Source organism: Anabas testudineus, chromosome 10, assembly GCF_900324465.2.
Source record: "Anabas testudineus chromosome 10, fAnaTes1.2, whole genome shotgun sequence".
NCBI lineage: Eukaryota > Metazoa > Chordata > Actinopteri > Anabantiformes > Anabantidae > Anabas > Anabas testudineus.
The window spans coordinates 15,511,418-15,528,957 of NC_046619.1; the positions used below are offsets into that span (position 1 = coordinate 15,511,418).

At 42.3% G+C, this 17,540-nt stretch overlaps 1 protein-coding gene across 3 annotated transcripts; it reads right to left on the bottom strand.

Moving 5' to 3' along the window:
* Positions 1–4,158: 4,158 nt before the first annotated feature.
* Positions 4,159–17,505, bottom strand: vimr2 (vimentin-related 2). Of its 3 annotated transcripts, XM_026357177.1 has the most exons (10): positions 17,396–17,505; positions 16,684–16,828; positions 16,404–16,562; positions 16,167–16,286; positions 13,526–13,621; positions 11,439–11,570; positions 10,046–10,177; positions 8,044–8,154; positions 7,815–7,939; positions 4,159–5,087 (listed from the first exon to the last, which is right to left on the bottom strand). In XM_026357177.1, the coding sequence occupies exons 1-10, from the start codon at positions 17,503–17,505 to the stop codon at positions 5,045–5,047; spliced, it is 1,173 nt and encodes a 390-aa protein (XP_026212962.1). In that variant the 3' UTR covers positions 4,159–5,044. The 3 variants fall into 3 exon arrangements, 2 of the variants coding, with proteins under 2 accessions (XP_026212962.1, XP_026212963.1); XM_026357178.1 differs by lacking the exon at positions 17,396–17,505 and having other exon boundaries at positions 11,439–11,573; positions 16,684–16,919; XR_003298670.1 differs by lacking the exon at positions 4,159–5,087 and having other exon boundaries at positions 7,838–7,939; positions 8,044–8,203.
* Between the last annotated feature and the right edge of the window lie 35 nt (positions 17,506–17,540).

The following is a 17,540-nucleotide window of genomic DNA, read 5'->3' on the forward strand; positions in this document are numbered from 1 at the left end:
AGTTTGTTCCAAGTTTTAAACCAGCCATTGCTCCAGGCTACGACTGCCGACATAAACTGTGACACATGTGATTTCTTACTCCCAGCCCAAATTATGATAGTTTGGACTACTGGTGCTCTGGCTCCAAGACCTGAGAGGCACAGGAAGAGGAATTGTTTGTGGGCTTCAGTGAGTCATTGGGTTGTAACAGGAATAAATGTTTTCATTAACTCTGAATTTTCACAGGAAAAACAAAACATTTTCAAACCGAACACATGATTTTGTAATGATTTAAAGCTGCGCTTATAATTATTATTATGTCTACATGAACAATGGGTCAAATGACTATATCTAATTTAAAAGCTGTAATTTGTTTGCATCGCAGTTCCCCTCAGCTCTACAGAGCATTACAGTGTTTTTCCTGCCCCACATCTTAATTGCTTAGAATTCAATTCAATTAATCCCACAATTTTCACACTTTTTTCATTTATTCAAGAACAAAAAGACTCTAACCTCTAATAGCATCTGTCCAAATAGCACTTTTGCAACATCTAATTATATTTAAAATAAACCAAAACTGAGCTGTAAAAGAGTCAATAATGGACATATAGTCTCTGCTAATTTTACTCCATGTCTAATTAATGTGAAATAACTTTTTGCTAATGTGTTTGTTAGCAAAAAAGTTGCTTTTTACAGTAAGATGATAACATTTTCTTAAGCAACCAAAAACTGAATTAAAGCTAAAATATACGTAACTTCTGGCAATCGAGTTAACAGCAGCATGGCACTTGAAATCAATCCACTCTGCTCCACCCAGCCCATCGTCAAGCTGACTTTCTCTGACTGGTTAGAAGGATGAGCCTTGTTCAAAACCTTTTAGAAGTGAGTATCTCTGCGCTGCTGCCAGGCTGTTCAATTCATCTCAGTCTGGGTAACAAAAGCCTTTAACAGCATCGCTCCAATGGATGTATTACGAGATCTGGATGAAGATCAGAGTTGCTTTTCAATGTTCTTATAATAAAAAGGGAAAAAAGAACAACAACACTGTTTGTCTGTGTCAGCACTGCGAGAGGCGGCAAGGCTAAACGGCTCATCCATGCCCTGTTCACATGAAGATGTTCTGCTTTTATACTGAAAATATTAGGGACAAAAACATAAACTATAAATAAAATACATCTCTGAATGGTGTTGTACGCGCAGGAGAGGCCACTGTGTACAATGTAGTTCAGCCCGGGCTATTTTTATAGACTATGCCATCTATCTAGAGAGTTTCCAGAAAATAATGTATTTATGTGCGACAACAAGAGGAAGAAAGCATTACAATGAAGACATACGTTTCTAAATGTAGGGTAAGTGCAGGGAGCAGCCCTTTATGCTGACAAGGTGAAGCTTCACATGAGAACTAAACATAAGGGTGGCCAAGATCCACACAGGCCATCTGCCAAGAATCCAATACAGCAAATAGCTGGATCTGTGTAAGCCCTGGGCTGACAATAAAGTCACTATTCCTTAAAAGATCCGACCATCCTTAATGGGTATGAGAGTCACTGCAGCAGAATACAAATCCAGCCTGTTTTCTTCCGTGTTCCCTGCAGACCAGACTTTTATCCGCTTTCCATCCAGCACGCCCTCTGAAGTTGATTAATTGGACACTTTGGGACAAAATTAAAACCCTTATCACCGCTGGCTGTGACTTACTCGCTGAGCGGAGTTTGGGGAAATTAAATAAATACATTTTTAAAAAGCTGCTTTGCATTATCGTCTGATCCCAAAAACAAGTTACTGAAGAGTTTGCCAAGAAATAAAGGCATCAAAAAATGAGCATAGACGGCAGATCAGCCTCGTGTTGGTGGTTTTTTGCCACCTGCTTAGGGACGGACATGAGGGGATGTGAGGGGTAAGTGCGGGGTCACAGCTGTCAGCAGCCTCTCAGTTATACTAGACAAGTGGGACTGCAGATATGAGCAGAGCAGCAACTACAGCGATGACATGATGGGGGACCCACAGTCACACTACCGCGTTCTTCCTTCAACATTGCACGGCGTATACACTCTCTGTGTGAAGAGCTGTGTGCGTTTGTGTGTTTCTCCAAGTGGTTTTCTCTCGAGACTGTGACCCTGTCGAATGTGATGCTCCCACAGTGGAGGCTTGTCCACGACCCCTATTAAACAAAGAAGGATGCCCACTTCCTGCTACCCTCAGGCATGCCAGTCCAAGTCCTGCCTCAAGGGAGAGGGGCCCCACAATTTATTATTTGTTTCTCTCTTGTTAAGGAAATACTTTCTCAATGGCTCTTTCTCCTTTGTATATTTTTACTGTTCTTATTTTCTTCCTCGATTCAACCCTGTCCTTTCTTATTTATTTGCTTTCTAAACACCAGCCTGGTTTGTTACGTCCAAGCTGCCATGAAGAGACTTTAAAAAATTACTTTTGCGCACATTGAAGACAGTGTTTATTTGTCTGAGTGAACCTGAACGGATAAGTGTATTCTGGGGATACCTAGGTGGAGGTGACAGCTGAGCCGAGTCCTACAAGCTGACCTGGGTTAAAATTACCTCAGGCCTTAATCAGATTCCTCTGCTGCAGATTGAAGAGATGTTGACTGCTACAAGGAACTCAGATATCATAATTTATCTGCCTGGCCCTGCCATTCTCAATGTACAGACATTCTTGCACCATGTGATGTTAATTCGATGTTATGTCCACAGCACATATTGTGTGAACAGCCTTCTTGCAGAACTGCAAACCATCAGTGAAGTCACACTGAAAACACCAAAGGGACCAACCTCTCATTTATTCCCAGCAGAGATTTCTTTGTTTGTTGGTGTTGGTCAGGTTTTGCCTTCTCAACCCCCCGTCCACAGAAACAATTCAAAAAAAGGGGGGGATGAAAAGGCCAAAGCGCTGGCTGATCGCTGATCCATGACTCAGCTTTTAAAGTCTGACTTCAAATCAAATTGTCCAGCTTCAAGGAGCAGAGGTGCCACAGTCCTGCCCCGGGCCACCTAATGTCACCGACCAGCTTTGAGGGGTTAACGCACATTTTTCTCAGTTGTCAAGGACGTGTGATGGGGGCAAAGGAAAACAGAGGAGTCCAGAGGTCACCACACTCACAAATATCAAGAGTCTTTGAAATACTATTGTGTTATAAAAGAAGCTGGAAACAGCAGCTTCCCAAATCCAAACACAATACTTTCTGCTTTTGTAAGAGCACGTCTGGATCTCGACACCCTGGAAATGTGTTAATTTACCCTGTGTCAGTATTTAACAGGAGTTAGGTTGTTATCAGCTTCTTGTCACATCATTCACAACGTTTCTAGTTATTTTTAATTTCTCTTTTATTCTGCATGTTCACTATTTATTTTTTATTTGCAGGTTTTAGATATTGTGTGGTTGGACTCACTACTGTCCATGTGTTTTGGGGCTCGATTTATAATTACAGGATGTTTTTGAAAGACAATTAAAACTTTTACTTCTATGAAGTGTTTTATGTTTTGGGATTTGTGGATTATTAGCTGTTGATTATATTTTGATCTTGAGTCAAAAAACATTTCTGGTTTGTTGCTACAGTAAATTATGATTTGAAGACATCTGGGGCATGTTTGGTTAAAGTCTCCAGAGACAAAACTATTCAGTTTTAGATATATATACACACATCCTTTGTCTCCTTCCCGGTTAGGAAGGAACGTGTGACTTTTATTTCAGAGATACAGATTGAAGCACTTGGATTGGAAAAGCAACAACCTCTAGTTCCACTCATCTGAGGTTTTGATTGAGCTCTGCAGTCCTGAGAAAACAGAGCTGACCATGTTTCATGTCGGGACAATTAAACAAGTCACTGCGGCCACTCTCCACACACTGAACTCAATTATTACAGAGGCTAACCCCTCATCAGCACGAGTTCACAGAGTGTGGCTAATCTTATCTGATCTGTTATTAGCAGCATTTTTCATCTTTATGACAGAGCTAACAAGCCTTTGAGATCATTAATAGCTGGGAATGTTCAGATCTCACGTTAAGCATGAAGATGAATGAAAGAAGGATCACTGAACATAAATCTTTCTGCCTTCTGCATAGTTCTACGGTGCAGGCGAAGTCTTAAGCCAGAGCATTCAGAAGCAGTTCTCATGAAACAGAAAAATCACACAGTATGAGGTGATCTCTCAAGCTAGCGACCAGTTTTATTTCATTTAAATCTAAAGCACAATCTGACACTTTTGCAGAAACACAACCCAAAAGTAATTTATCACAGTCAGCTTGCAGAAAATGAGGAAAAGATTACAGAGGAATGTTTTACCAAATGCTTTTTTTTTTTAAATGACAACAAAAATACAGCAAATTGAGACATTGCTTTTCAAAGACGGAATACCAGATCAAGATCCAGGTGCTCGTTTTGTAAGAGCGGCAGAAAAACAACCTCGCGAACCATTTGAAAAGCAAACAGGGTAATGTGCAAAAGCAACATGAGGACATGACTGTAAAAGCAAAAGTAAGGTGAGACACTTTTAGTGACTGAAGAGAGAGAGCTGTCAATATGTTTGTTAACAGTGAGGGGGTCACGGGTTAAGAGCTGGTAATCAGTCTGAGTGATGGACGAGGTGGTATCAGAAGGGGAATGACTCCACGGAGCCGTGCGGTTTAACTTGTGTGTGTGTATCTGTTTGTGACTTGTACAACAAAGAGGGGACAAAAGCTTTATGAATCACATCAGTGAGCTGCTGAGAATATAACCCACTTAAGGAAATGTCCCTGCCAGACACTGAATGGTTTCACACTCATCACCAGCCCCCCCACCTCCCACCAGTTTTAGACAGCTCCATCCTTCTCGGAGTCTCGGGGTCATCTGCCAGCGGCCGGTTATCAATGGCCCGGCTTAGGCCTCCAGACGGCATTAATCTGTCATGATAAGTTCACTTGTGCTAAAATTGCTGCGTTGGTACCTTAAGCTTCACCCTAGTGCTGATTTGGGTTTCTGCGTTTCTCTTCTGTCTGTTTTCTAATCCACGTGTGCGTGGGAGCGTCCAGCCACACTTCAGCCGGCCCGGTCTGACTCCTCGGCCTTGAGTCACAGGTTGCACAACCTCTCCTCCTCTTCCTCCACCAGACCCCTGAACCAGAGAAACAAATATGGATACACAGAGTGGATGAACGAATAGACAAACCCACAGGTAACGCTGAAAATCGGTTAGAGAGAATATTCAAGTCAATTTTAAAGATCCAATTAACTAAGATCCAATTAACTATTGTGTTCACCACCATTTAATTTGAAGTTGTGTTTGATCAATAAAACTGAAGGTTAATTGTGAAAACTGCCCACTGGGATTTTCTAAAACCTCTCATAAAACCCAACTAAAAGTCAAAGAACAGTCAAGAAAACAGAGAGAAAGCAAATAAAACTGAAAAGAGGGAGAAATGAGATGTTGAACCCTGTAAACATTCTGAATTTTATTTTTATTTTTTATTACAATTGGCTATTGATTAACTTATAGTTTCAACTCGGGTCCATTTAGTAGCTGTTTCTATCATAAACTTTAAACATGGACCTTGAGCTTGGATTGATTCATCCAGCGCTGCTTCCAAGGTTAAGAACTGAAACCAGATGTTGATGTTGGCTGATGAGTGCTCAGAAATCAGAAAAGAAAACTTGAACATGTACAGTAACACGGAAATTGGACAAAATGTGTCTGCTGATGATAATAATATGACCAAAAGCTCTAGAACCTTTGCCAAATTGACCTTGAAGTCTGAAAGGTTGATCATTATCTGTGTATTTAAACCTACACCAACATGTCAAGTCATGTTTGTTCCACCTGGTTAATGTACATTTGTGGTGCTTGTATGTGCTACACTACGATTTCAGAGCTATTTAATAGCTGCCTGCTGAATCTGGGAGGTAAAAGCGAACCCAAAGTTGTGGGTAAGAAACCTAAAATAACAGTATCTGAAAGCCACTTTAAGCTCTACAAACTAGTTATTATAGCAGGTGTTAACCAGGTCCTGCAGTGATCCACTCATCTTGTTGTTCATTCAGCTACTTGTTGCTGTGTCATGCCACAGTGAACAGTGAATTACAGTGTAATATGATTCACATTAGCAATGAGCTAAAGCAGTGAGCATCTGCCCAAACTGTTCTGAGATACTTTCACAGGCGATAAGCCACCCAGTAATGGCAGCCTGAGGTCATTAAGGTCTGATGTGCAGACAGTTTGCCACGGCACACAGACAATAAACAACCATCATTTTAATTTTTTAATTATAGTTTTAATCACGGATGACAAAACATCCAGCAACTAAAGAAAGGGAGGGGAAAAAGCTGGCATCCACGGCGTGTCTCTGCTGTGCCTTAAAACATCTTTGGGACGGTCTGTTTGGTAACGAGAGGGAATAAAGACTGTGGTGAATTTGGAAATGTGTGTAAGTGGGGTGCTGACAGAGCTGGCAGAGGCCCAGCACATGGCGCTGACAGTGTGGGGTCCTCATCGCCCATTCTAATGAGGCATTGTGAGGGTCTGAGCTAAGGCCTGCAGCAAAGCCCCCTGGGGGTCTGATGCAGTCCCATCGGCAACGGAGGGTCACATGAGGAAGTCTGAGCTGAGACGGCCGAAGTGCGTCACTCCACATACCAGGATGGCAGATGGTAAATCAACCTCAAGGAAGAGAGGGAATGACAAAACGTCTTCAAGGTCACATTCAGGAAACTGCATCAGCTTCAGGAGCCGTTTCCCGTGAACCCATCTGGCTCATGATGTCAGACCTTTGTCTGCAGAAATGTCTTATTATGGACAATGCGGATGTCCAGGTGACATTATGCGAGATGCAGGATCATACTGGACAAACACTTATGGAGTCTTACGGAAATACTCTGTGTATTATTCACAGTGAGACCTCTTGTTGATGTTGACAACAGACGGGACACTTGCAGATTTTCATCTGCACTTTAGATTTGCTCATGTGTAAAGAATGTGAAAAGTAAACAGAACATCAGGTTAACTTCAATCTAATTAAATCACCCCGGGATCCTTTGTGCTTTGCCCCTAACACTTCACTTCCCTTTCCCTCGACAGGTTTAAATAACACGTGGCACTTTGTTCAGGGGACGTCTGTTCCCATCTGACCCCCTGCAGCACACAGGGGAATCTACAGTAAGGAAGTGTGTAGATTTTAATTGCAATCAGAAAGTACAGTTGAACACCTTTAACAGCAGAAGATAAACTAATCAGTTTGGTGTTTTTATTGGAATGAAAACCTCCAGGAGGCTGCCCGTCTCCGCCTGAGGGCTGACAGCCTCACTCACAATTAGACCACACTGTCTTGAAGCCTTTTTATGTCGCTGGTATAACTGCACTGAACTATCTGTGACATACGACGTGTGTTAAAAGTTTAGAGGTCTCATTTAGGAATAACAACTTGGAGCTGAATTAAGATGGGAGTTCGCCTCATGGAGGCATGCAGGATGGCTGTAAATGTCATATTTATGGCAGCTAGTCATTACAGAATGTACAAAAGGGAAATGGGTCACCGCTAGTACTTATGGCCTTTTATTGCACGTTAGGTCTTTAAAGTCAATCTCAGGAGGAAAGATCAGTCATAATGTACAAGTTACAGAATCTAAAAGACATTTGTTGTATATTTATTTCAAGTAATAATGTAGTCAAAGGGGGCAAATCTAACAGTAAAGCACTGAATCAAACCTAATAATTTAATGTGTACATGTTAATCTAAAAATACAGTTTGCAACTTTAACTAGCACTCGCTGATTCCATGCTCTCCTGCACTCTGCTAGACTCCAACACACTCTGTCCAATAATCAGGTTTATTACATCAGTCTGTCTGACCTGTACGCAGCAATCTCCATGTCTCTGGCCATCTTCTGCCTGAGCAGCACCTTGTAGTCTTCACACTGCTCCTTCATCTGTTCTCGGAGGTCGGCTTCCCAGTGCCGCATTTCTTCTATAGCGCACTGTTTAGGAGTGGGGGAGTTTGGAGTGAGATTAAATGACAGAATTAGCCCAAACCACTGGTCCATAACAGACTATGATTACATTAATCAGTCCACTCTCATACCTCCAACTCAGCAATCTCATCCATGTATGCAGTCTTCTCCATTTCAACCTCTTCCTCAAGCTCCTCATTATGCAGTTCAAGCTCAGCAAGCTGCTTTTGGAGCTCTGAGACCTAAACACAGAAAACATGAAGAGGTCACGAGGCTCCTAGGCCAGAGCCTCTGTAGAAAGTGTATTAGATAAGTATTTGAAATCGAAGGAGCTCAGTTATATGAGATGATTATCACAAGTGTTTGTTTTTAAAGTCTTTTAATACATTTGATATAAAGTAAAAGAAATAAGTTTGAGTTCTAACTAAAACCTGTGTGAAAATCTGATCAAATCATTTACTTCAACTACAAACTAACTGAGGAGCTCTGGTCGTGTCGGAGGCTGCAGTGTCCCAACGTGAATAATTACAGCAATCACACAAGTTCAACAATTAGCTGTCACAGCCAGATGGGGATGCGGGCGGTCCTCCTCGTCTTTCAGTGAGATCATGTGCAAAGAGAAGACCCAGTTACAACTCACGGGCTGACGATGACTCCCCAACCTGGGTGAATCAGTTACCCTCACACTCCCTGCTCTATTATATACATCTCTGTGTCGGGGCTGATTTCACTGCAATCTGTTTGTTTGGCCATGTTGTGTCTCAGTGAGAAACCAGACCCGAGGCATCCATCACAGGCGAGAGAGGAAACAGAGCAGATCAAGCCGTGCTGTCCATCCGTCATCCTGGACTGGGCAGAACTGAGGCTTGTGTGCCGCATATTAGAGAAAGGTAGATGATGTTGGAAGGGCTCTGCTGTGGTTACAGATGCTCGGGGTTTATTTAAAGAGCTAGATATAGAGCCACAGAGCCACAGTAATGAGAACCAAACCACCATGTTTGTTACAGATGTGGTGAAGTGTCGGCTGTGGTTCGATCGCTGATGGATGTTAAAGTGAACTCAGAGGAGAGGATTTCTTCTGAGTCACAGTTTTATGATTTCTTTCTTCCTTTATGCGTCTATTTCATTCAAAGCCCACTTGGTTTTCATGGCACTTGTCTGCTGCCTGTTTCCTGCTGCCTCCGGTCACTGTGAGAAGTTTTAAGAAGTTCATGACGCTGCAGCAGATCTGAAAGACCGTACTTAATAACTGAGGACACGGAGGGCAATAAATCCTGTCTGAGCTGAAGCCGAGCCCTTCACATCTCCCGCTGAAAGTGTCTGAAGAGTAAACACTCTGGTCAGCAGGATCTCCCACACTGTTGCTCTGCTGTCACTCAGCTGTCCTCCACTGCTTTCGCCTGCTGTGGGAATCCATTCATTTTCACCATTACGTCTGATTTAGGAGCTGATGGCCGACATAGAGCCAGTTGTATCATGTAAAACTCCTCTCGTCTTGGCAGTAAAGAGGTGGGAAATGTATCCTGGGAAAATCTGAATTTCTAGTTAAGAAGTGAAGGATTTAAATCATGTGTAAAATGGATATTCGTCCCAAAAATACATATTTTCTGACTTAAAAGCAGTGATTAACTAGGCAAACTAAACTCTCTCATCATAAAATAATATCTAACTAAAACAAACCTTCCATTTCCACAGGCCTGGTCAGTAATGCTTCATGTTTTTATATCAAAAAATCCAGTTATCATATAAAACGTATGTCTTTTGTGTTTGTTCAGGTTGCCTTTGTTTTAGATCCAGATCTCATTAGAAGACCCAACACAGTTTAATGCGAGATACAAAAGAAAAGGACAAAGGAACAATACCGAGCTGCCACTAGCAGCTGGCTAACTCACCTTATCATAAAGACTGTAAACAGGAGGAAACTGCTGGCCTGACAACCTCATGTTGAAACTAAACCTCAGAAAAGAATTACCCCCAGCTAAGAAATAGTATTATATATTATATATTATATATTATATATATAATATTATTACAGTCTTTGTGTTAAGCTAATCTGAAATTCTCCACACTTTATTTATTGTATATAAAGTGCATGTGTCAAAATGGATGTTAACGAAAACAGTGTCCACTCACCAGCATCTTTGTGTCAGTAATGTCTTTTACTTTTGGCTCGTCTTTGACCGTTGACCCTGCAGCTGCTCTCATTTCCAGTTGCTTTCCATCACCACTGCGAACCACAGCAGAGGCTAAAGCATCACACTCACACTGCAAAGACAGAAGAGTCATTACATTATGAAAATATGTTTATAATATATATATATATATATATATATATATATAAATATATCAGACCCTTTTATTTTGATTCTGCCCATACAAAAAAAAACAGAGAAGCTAGCAGTCTCACAGGGAAGCAAAGAGCAATCACAGCCCCTCATACAGACCGATGGGTAAACCTCTCTCCTTGTGTTCACCACTTTTCTGATTAGATGGAAAAAACGAAGACGAAATAAGCAACATGAGGGTGCACAGGTGTGTGGGAGTCAGCCAGCAATCACCATAACAGTTCAAACTCAATAGCAATCATTTTAGCATCAAGACAATTGCGTCTCATAATCGAGGCCAGGCACAGATGGGACAGTGTCCAGCTGGCAGGGGGGAGACTAAGTGGGAGGCAGAGAGAGTGAATGGAGCGGGTTTAGGGGGAACAAGATGCAAACCTTTGAATCTAGACAGACAAACAAATATATAAATATGCCAGATGCCCTTCAACTTTCCCTCGAAATGTTGGACACATACACAACAGCACCGACTGCAGTGCTGCTGAGGAGCCTGGGAAGGCGGCCAGCAGTCTGATTACAGCCCTGACCTCTGAACCAGGCAGACATCCTCGCCCCAGAGGGGGTCAGACCCACCGGAGCTATAGTCTGACCCTAATCCAGCACCTCTGCACTTGTGACACACACACAGGTAGACAAAGGCGTTCTGTTCAGGTCCAGAGCTGCACCTCAGATTCTCAAGTTCTTCTCTGGTGTTGTGTTAAGAAGGAAAGAAAACAAGAGGGAGTATCGCGGTGAGGTTTGTGAAAGTTGAGATTTACGTCTGAACGTGGCCGCGTCGTGTCAGAGGGAGAGAGAGGGTGATGTGGTGAAAACAGGAGGGCTCGAGTGGTCAGCTTTACTTTAGCATCACAGCAGATTTACTGGGAACGAAATTGACCAAAACTACAATATGTACTGTAGTTTATTCTGTTTATTCTGCAGAAAAAAGTCCCATTTTAAGTGATTTATTGTAATATTTGACTGTATGACTACCATTGATATTAGGCTTGTGTTAATATTATATTAATGTCTCGTCTATACCTTCTTTCAAAATACTTTCCACCACTTGTGTGCATGAGGTTTTTCACTTCACGTGCTTTTATTTTAATGAGAACCAAAGGTAAATGCAGGAATGCAGTACTGTTACCGCTACTGCTACTTCCCCTTCATGACATGTTTGTGTTTTATGCTGCAGTGTGTTTCACCTGGAGGCTCTCAGCCAGCTGGCAGTAATATTCCTTTACATCCAAGGCTGCAGTGATGTCAGGGCTGCCAAATTTAATAGCTGCCACCGCTGGTGTCGTCCCTTCAGCTGGCTCCAGCAGACCCTCCACTGCCTGCTTGTACACAACACACATACAAAATCCCCGGAGAAGAGGAAGTATTCAGATCTGTCATTTACTTGGAATGAAACAAAGTACATTTAGTTTAGTATTTCCATTTTATGCTAACTTATCGTTCACTTCATTTACACTACAGCTGTATTTTTTGACAAAATTTGGATTTTAAACTAATACAACATGATAATTTAACACTTTATAGAGAAGTTGTGCATAATGAGTACTTTTACTTTCTTAAACTTCTTTCTTATCTGTAACAATGAATTGTGTTTTATTATTAGCTCAAACAGATTATAAATCCTAATATTTAACCTAATAAATAAGGCTGTAAAATCAGTGAGGACTGAACTGTAGTGCCGTATATTCAAGTATAAAATGGCATTAAATTCAAAGACTCAAGCACAAATACCAATTTATACTGTATTAAGGGTCTTGAGTTTAGTGTATTTAGAATTTTGTATCTTCCAACACTGCAAATATATCAAAAAACTCAACGTGTGTGTCTTCACTTTCCAATATGTAGTAAAATAAAACAGAAAACGAGCTGTTTTAAAGAAGCAGTGGCAGTCGAACATTTTTCTCCTTTCCCTATTTGTCAAGGGAATATGGGATATCTGGAAGTGCAGATCATAACAACAGTTAATAAAACAAAGGGAACTTCTGTTTTCATTTGGTATTCAGTCGCATTTCCCGGACTGTGAGTTATCGACCGTGTCCCTGAGGGAGTGTGTTAAACGCCGGGCGGCCTGGCTTTGCAGAGAAAAACACAGTGTGATGGAGAGGCTACTGCTTCAGCTGCCCCTCTCTCTGCCTACAGTCTCTAGATCTGATACTGGACACATCTGTCATCTCCTGGAGAGCTGGAGAATGCTGTGGAAGGTGGAGAGACCAGGGTGTTTGTAGATGTGATATAGCCAATGATTTGTGTTTGATATGGGTGCAAACGTGCCTGTTCTAAAGGAATAGTTCAACATTTTCTGGAATGTGCTTCTTTGCTTTCTTGCACAGATTTAAATCAGAAGACGGACACAACCATCTCCTCTGTCTGTTAAATATAAAGGTGTGTTTTTCCCCCATTGGTTTTTTTTGTAGTGCATCTAAAATTTGAGTTCAGTAGGAACACACACAGTGAGGCTACAGCCAGCAACCGCTCAGCTTGGCACAAACACAGAGAAAAGAAACAGTGGGAAACAGCTCAGCTGGGTCCGTCCAAATGAAACAAAATTCACCTACCAGCAGCTCCAAAGCTCACTAATTAACATGCTGTATCCTGTTTGTTTGTATGCTTATAAAAAAAAAAAACTAACTATCAAAACAATAATTTGTTGTTTTTGGTGTGGTTTTACGAGCAAGGTTTATTCTCCTAGCACAAAATAGTGCAGCACATAATCTTGTAAAATGATAATTACTTTCTGCACTTAGTTTGTACACAACAAAAATTGGTATTTACTACACAAGGCAGGTGCTTTATTTATTTATTTATTTTCCCTTTTGGTCGGAGCCATCAAGCCATTTGCCAACTTTAGGCTAAGCTAACGAGCTACTGGCTGCAGCTTAATAATTAATGTGCAGATGTGAAAACTGTTTGAATCTTTTCATGTGCCGAAAACCAATAAACACTGACCCCACAATGTTGAAGTATTCCCCTAAGACACAGCAATAACAACCGAATAAAAAACAAATGAGAAGAATTGCTTAATTTTGACTTGTTGCACAATCATTAATTACATATTTTGTATTTTAATCCTCTCCACATATGTTTCTGTTGACGTTTTTGGCTGCGTCTCCTCAGTAAGGTGACCGAGGTCATCACAGCTGTGTTTGTCACCACAGATCCGGGCATTTCTCCAACACTCCTGTCTGACCTAAGTGCTACACTTCCAGTCATTTTCCTGGCTATAAACCCTTCCTGCCTCATCACATAGCAGCTATACGTCTTCGCTCCCTCTCACCGTCTTGCGCCGGGCCTCCATGTCGGCCAGCTGCTCCTCGTAGATAGCCACTTGCTCCCTCAACGCCAAACACTCTGCTGTCACAGCATCCACCTCCTGCAAAGAACATCAAGTGAACAGAAAACATGGCCCAAAGTTAAGAAGTTCAACTTAATTTCTGGAGGTGTCTGAAGGGAGCACTCTGCAGTGCAGCAACTAAATCACACCACAGGTTGAAATACAAGTGGAAAAAGTCTTTGTTGCAACTCTGAACACCCATTATAAGAACTACCAGTACATCCACCCCATTTTCACTGAACACCGCAATGCAGAGGCAGGGGGAGGAGGAGGAGGAGGAGGTGGAAGATGAGAAGGAGTCTAACTAGACACAAAAGCCCTGTCCACCAATCCGTTCGCCAGCAGGGGTTCTCAGCTCATCTACTCTTTTTAAAGAACCAGATTAATTGGTACTGGATGCAATTACGGTGGGTGCCTGCATTTACATTTGGACTCATGCAGGGAAGGTTTGGTGGTGGAGCTGAAAAGCCTCACTGGGAGGGTGACAGGACCCTTGATGGACAGCACAGGCGAAAAGTAGTCTAGTGCCGCTGCTGCTGCTGCTGCTGCTGCCTGTGTTCAAATACCAGCCAGCAGCTTGAGAGAAACATGTTGCAAATATCATTTGGTGCAACTTTTTCAGCAACTTATAAAGTTAATGTGACAAACACAGTGAAACAGCTCTGAGAACAAAATAAGCATTCATTTAAGTTAAGCTTCCACCTGACAAATCTCTTCTTAGCTCCGTTTCCACCACTTTCTACAGGCACTATCTGCCTCTGTAGCTGCTAAATGCTTCATTACGTTCACCAGCTTTGAAAAGCTGAAAACAGACAGCGATGAGAACGGACCAAAACATTAAAGCTATGGCTTGTTAAACTGACCGGACCTGAAAATCACTAAAACACTTAATTCATCAAATGCAAAACCACAGAGTTGGGGGATAATTCCCTCTGGATTTCTCACTACAACCAACATGTCTGATACTACAGATAGTGCTTGATATAAATCAAAGCTGCTTAAAACTGACACTTATTGTCGACAAGGCAAAAATCTTCCTCAACATTCACTTGGAGTCGTGTCTCTGTAACTCAGATATTAACTCTCTTTTAGCTCGGTTTGTGGTCTACGCCAACTGCTGAGAGAATCTGGATCTTTAGCTGCTAAATGTTTCACTGCGTTCACCAGAGAGTTCCTAACTGTGTCTGTCTGCTGTCGGATGCTGTGCAGGATACACACAGTGGATTTTTAGAGCTTTATTTGCTGCAGATGAGAAGTGACACTTCTACAGTCTACAGGCTGTAAAAATAGGAACCAGCTGCATTTTAGCAAATATGCCCGACAAGTTTTTTCCCTTCGAGTGCCTGAATAATGCTTTTTTTCCCAGTGACCATTTCCATCACCATGAAAAGCACCTTAATAACGCCGACTTACTACATGTGTGCGTTTTGAATCTTCATTCATTCACTTCTGCTGAACTCAGTTCGTTTGTGCTGCTGTGTTTAACCGCAGCCATCAACATCTGGCAGCAGAAGAAATACACTGAGACAATGAAAGGGGGAAATATGTGGGCTTTGAAAATGGTGCAGGATTGGCAGGAGGAAACAACACAATAGCCAGTTGTGCACTTTAAAATAAACCAAACATGCCTTGTTTCATCACTGTCAGTCTGCCATTATGTTGAGAGAACTGCTGCTAGTTGTGGGCTGAGCTGTGTAGTATTCGCTCCTCTCCTCCGCATCTCTGCTCTTCCTCCACTTCCCTGCCGATTTCCCACCAAGTCCCGTCACTCTGCAGCTGCTTCCAATTCAGAACCAGAGAACTGATCCAGCAGGAACATTACGACACCGTATCACAGCCTGCGTTACATCTGTAAGGGAGAAATTAAAGCCCCCCTCGCATCTGGCCCAGCTGGGAGGAGATGGGCTTTGGCATGTGTGAGGGAGAGGATTGGATTTGGAAAAGTTGGAGGTTCAGATTGCAGTGGGCCATCATCCCAGACTGTGTGACTGCTGGTGATCGACACCCATTGGGTATCGCTACAGAGGAGCAGCTGTGCAGAGTTTCAGCTGATTCACCTACAGGCTGAGAGAGAGGAGAAGGGGGCAGAGAGACACTAGACAACACTGCCATCTAGTGCTGAAGACACATCATCACAGCAGATGTCTTATTCATACTCAAGTCTTTACCTGAATCCAACTAAATTTTAATCCAGACGCTTTTGAAACCTCAAGAAGAAAACCCTGATAACATCATCGAGGTTAGCTCAGCTCATGACTGGAGATTAGAAATGTGTCATAGAAATACAACACGGCTGCCGAGGGTAGATAAGGAATAAAATGAGAAGTATAAACGGTATATAAGAAGTATATATTTTTATTTTTTAATATCTCCACAGGTCATTTCATCAGTGCCTTCTGAGCAGGAAACTGTATCCAGAGCAAAAAAAGTGCCAAGTGACTTGACTACGTGCTGTTGTTTCCTGTCAGACAGGTATAAAGGTAATATCATTAACTAGTCTTTTATCTGTTTAAACTGCAGGTACCACTCAGGTCCTGTCTTTATGTTTTCTATTCCCTATCCACATACATTCTTTCACCATTACCTCAGCGACATGTTGACGTTCCTGATGGACAAACATCTTCTGCTGTGCAACCTTCTCGTATTGCTTCTTCTGATGTTCTAACTCTTTCTGCAGCTCTTTGGCGTCACACAGAATTTCATCCTGCAGGGGGACACAGTGAATGCAGTGATTGATCATGACAAGGTTATAAATCAAGCTGCCTGTCACTAAATCTAATAGATGGGATGAGATGAGACGTGTGCCGCAGCACACTCCTACCCTTTCCTTGCGGAGTCTTTCCACCACTGCATCCAGACTGTAGCCGGGTTTAGCCACAGTGGTGGTGATGCTGGAGGAGGCTTGTTGACTGTTCAGCTTCTCCTCCAGCGCCACAATCTGACATTCAAGAGACCTGTTCTCCACCTCAAAACAATGAGCCTGCAGGGCGCAGAAAACAGGGAGGCCAGTCGGGTACATAGTGCATAAATAAGAACAGCTTCAGATAGCAGAGGGAAAGTGCCGACGTGTCATCGGGGGCAGTAACAGTGTTTGTCCTCACCAGCTCAATGAGCCGGACCAGGCGGTCATTGAGGGCAGCAATGGTGGTGTGGTCCTGGACAAACCGGTTCAGACCCTCCTTGTTGAGAGACTTGGCAGCTACAAAGTCGAACTCATCATAGTCACACTTGTGAACGTTCACACCCCTGAGACAGGGACACAAAACCACCACCAGTGACTGGACTGAACTCTTATTTGAGCCACCTTCAAGTACGTATCCAGTGAACAACCACATCATTACGCTTGACTGGACTGAATAAAAGGAACTAAAACCAGTTTCAGCCTCATTCTTTAAATGCATCAGCACGCTTCTGCCCCGCCCATCACGGTAAGTGAACACTGCAGAACATAATGACATGTTTTTTCCGTGAGCACTAAATGCTTATGTCATAAAGTCATAAAGTATTCAAATTTTCAGGGGAACTTTCCAACAGTGCTGTGAAGTAACTAAGTATATTTAACCAGGAAGGTACTTGCATGCAATTTTTGCATTTTATATTAACATAATTTTAATATATTGTCACAAATGATTAGTTTGTACAGCAGCTTCCACTTAGGACAAACTACTTCTGTTCTAGTTTAATAAACTATTATAATCCTATACACCGTTTTTAATGAATCACACATGTACAGTAAGAAAACAACACAAAGCGCTTTACTTACTAACACATCTGGTCAAATTAATCTCATTCTATCCACACACCCACACTGACCTGACTGAAGCCCGGTACTGTCCTGCACACTGCTTACTTAAGCCCCCATTTCGACTCCAGGTATCTTCTTCAAACAGCTTACGGTAGGAAGACACTCTGAGCATGGCCATGGCTCTGGACGGGCAAACGAGAGACAGCAGGGCCA

What these genes read in the sequence shown, in the direction of transcription:
- vimr2 (XM_026357177.1), bottom strand. Translation starts at nt 17,505, where the DNA reads ATGGCCATGCTCAGAGTGTCTTCCTACCGTAAGCTGTTTGAAGAAGAT. An exon ending in TGGTCCGGCTCATTGAGCTG is followed by an intron (nt 16,563 to 16,683) that starts GTGAGGACAAAC and finishes TGCGCCCTGCAG; the next exon opens with GCTCATTGTTTTGAGGTGGA. An exon ending in ATGGAGATTGCTGCGTACAG is followed by an intron (nt 5,088 to 7,814) that starts GTCAGACAGACT and finishes TCTCTGGTTCAG; the next exon opens with GGGTCTGGTGGAGGAAGAGG.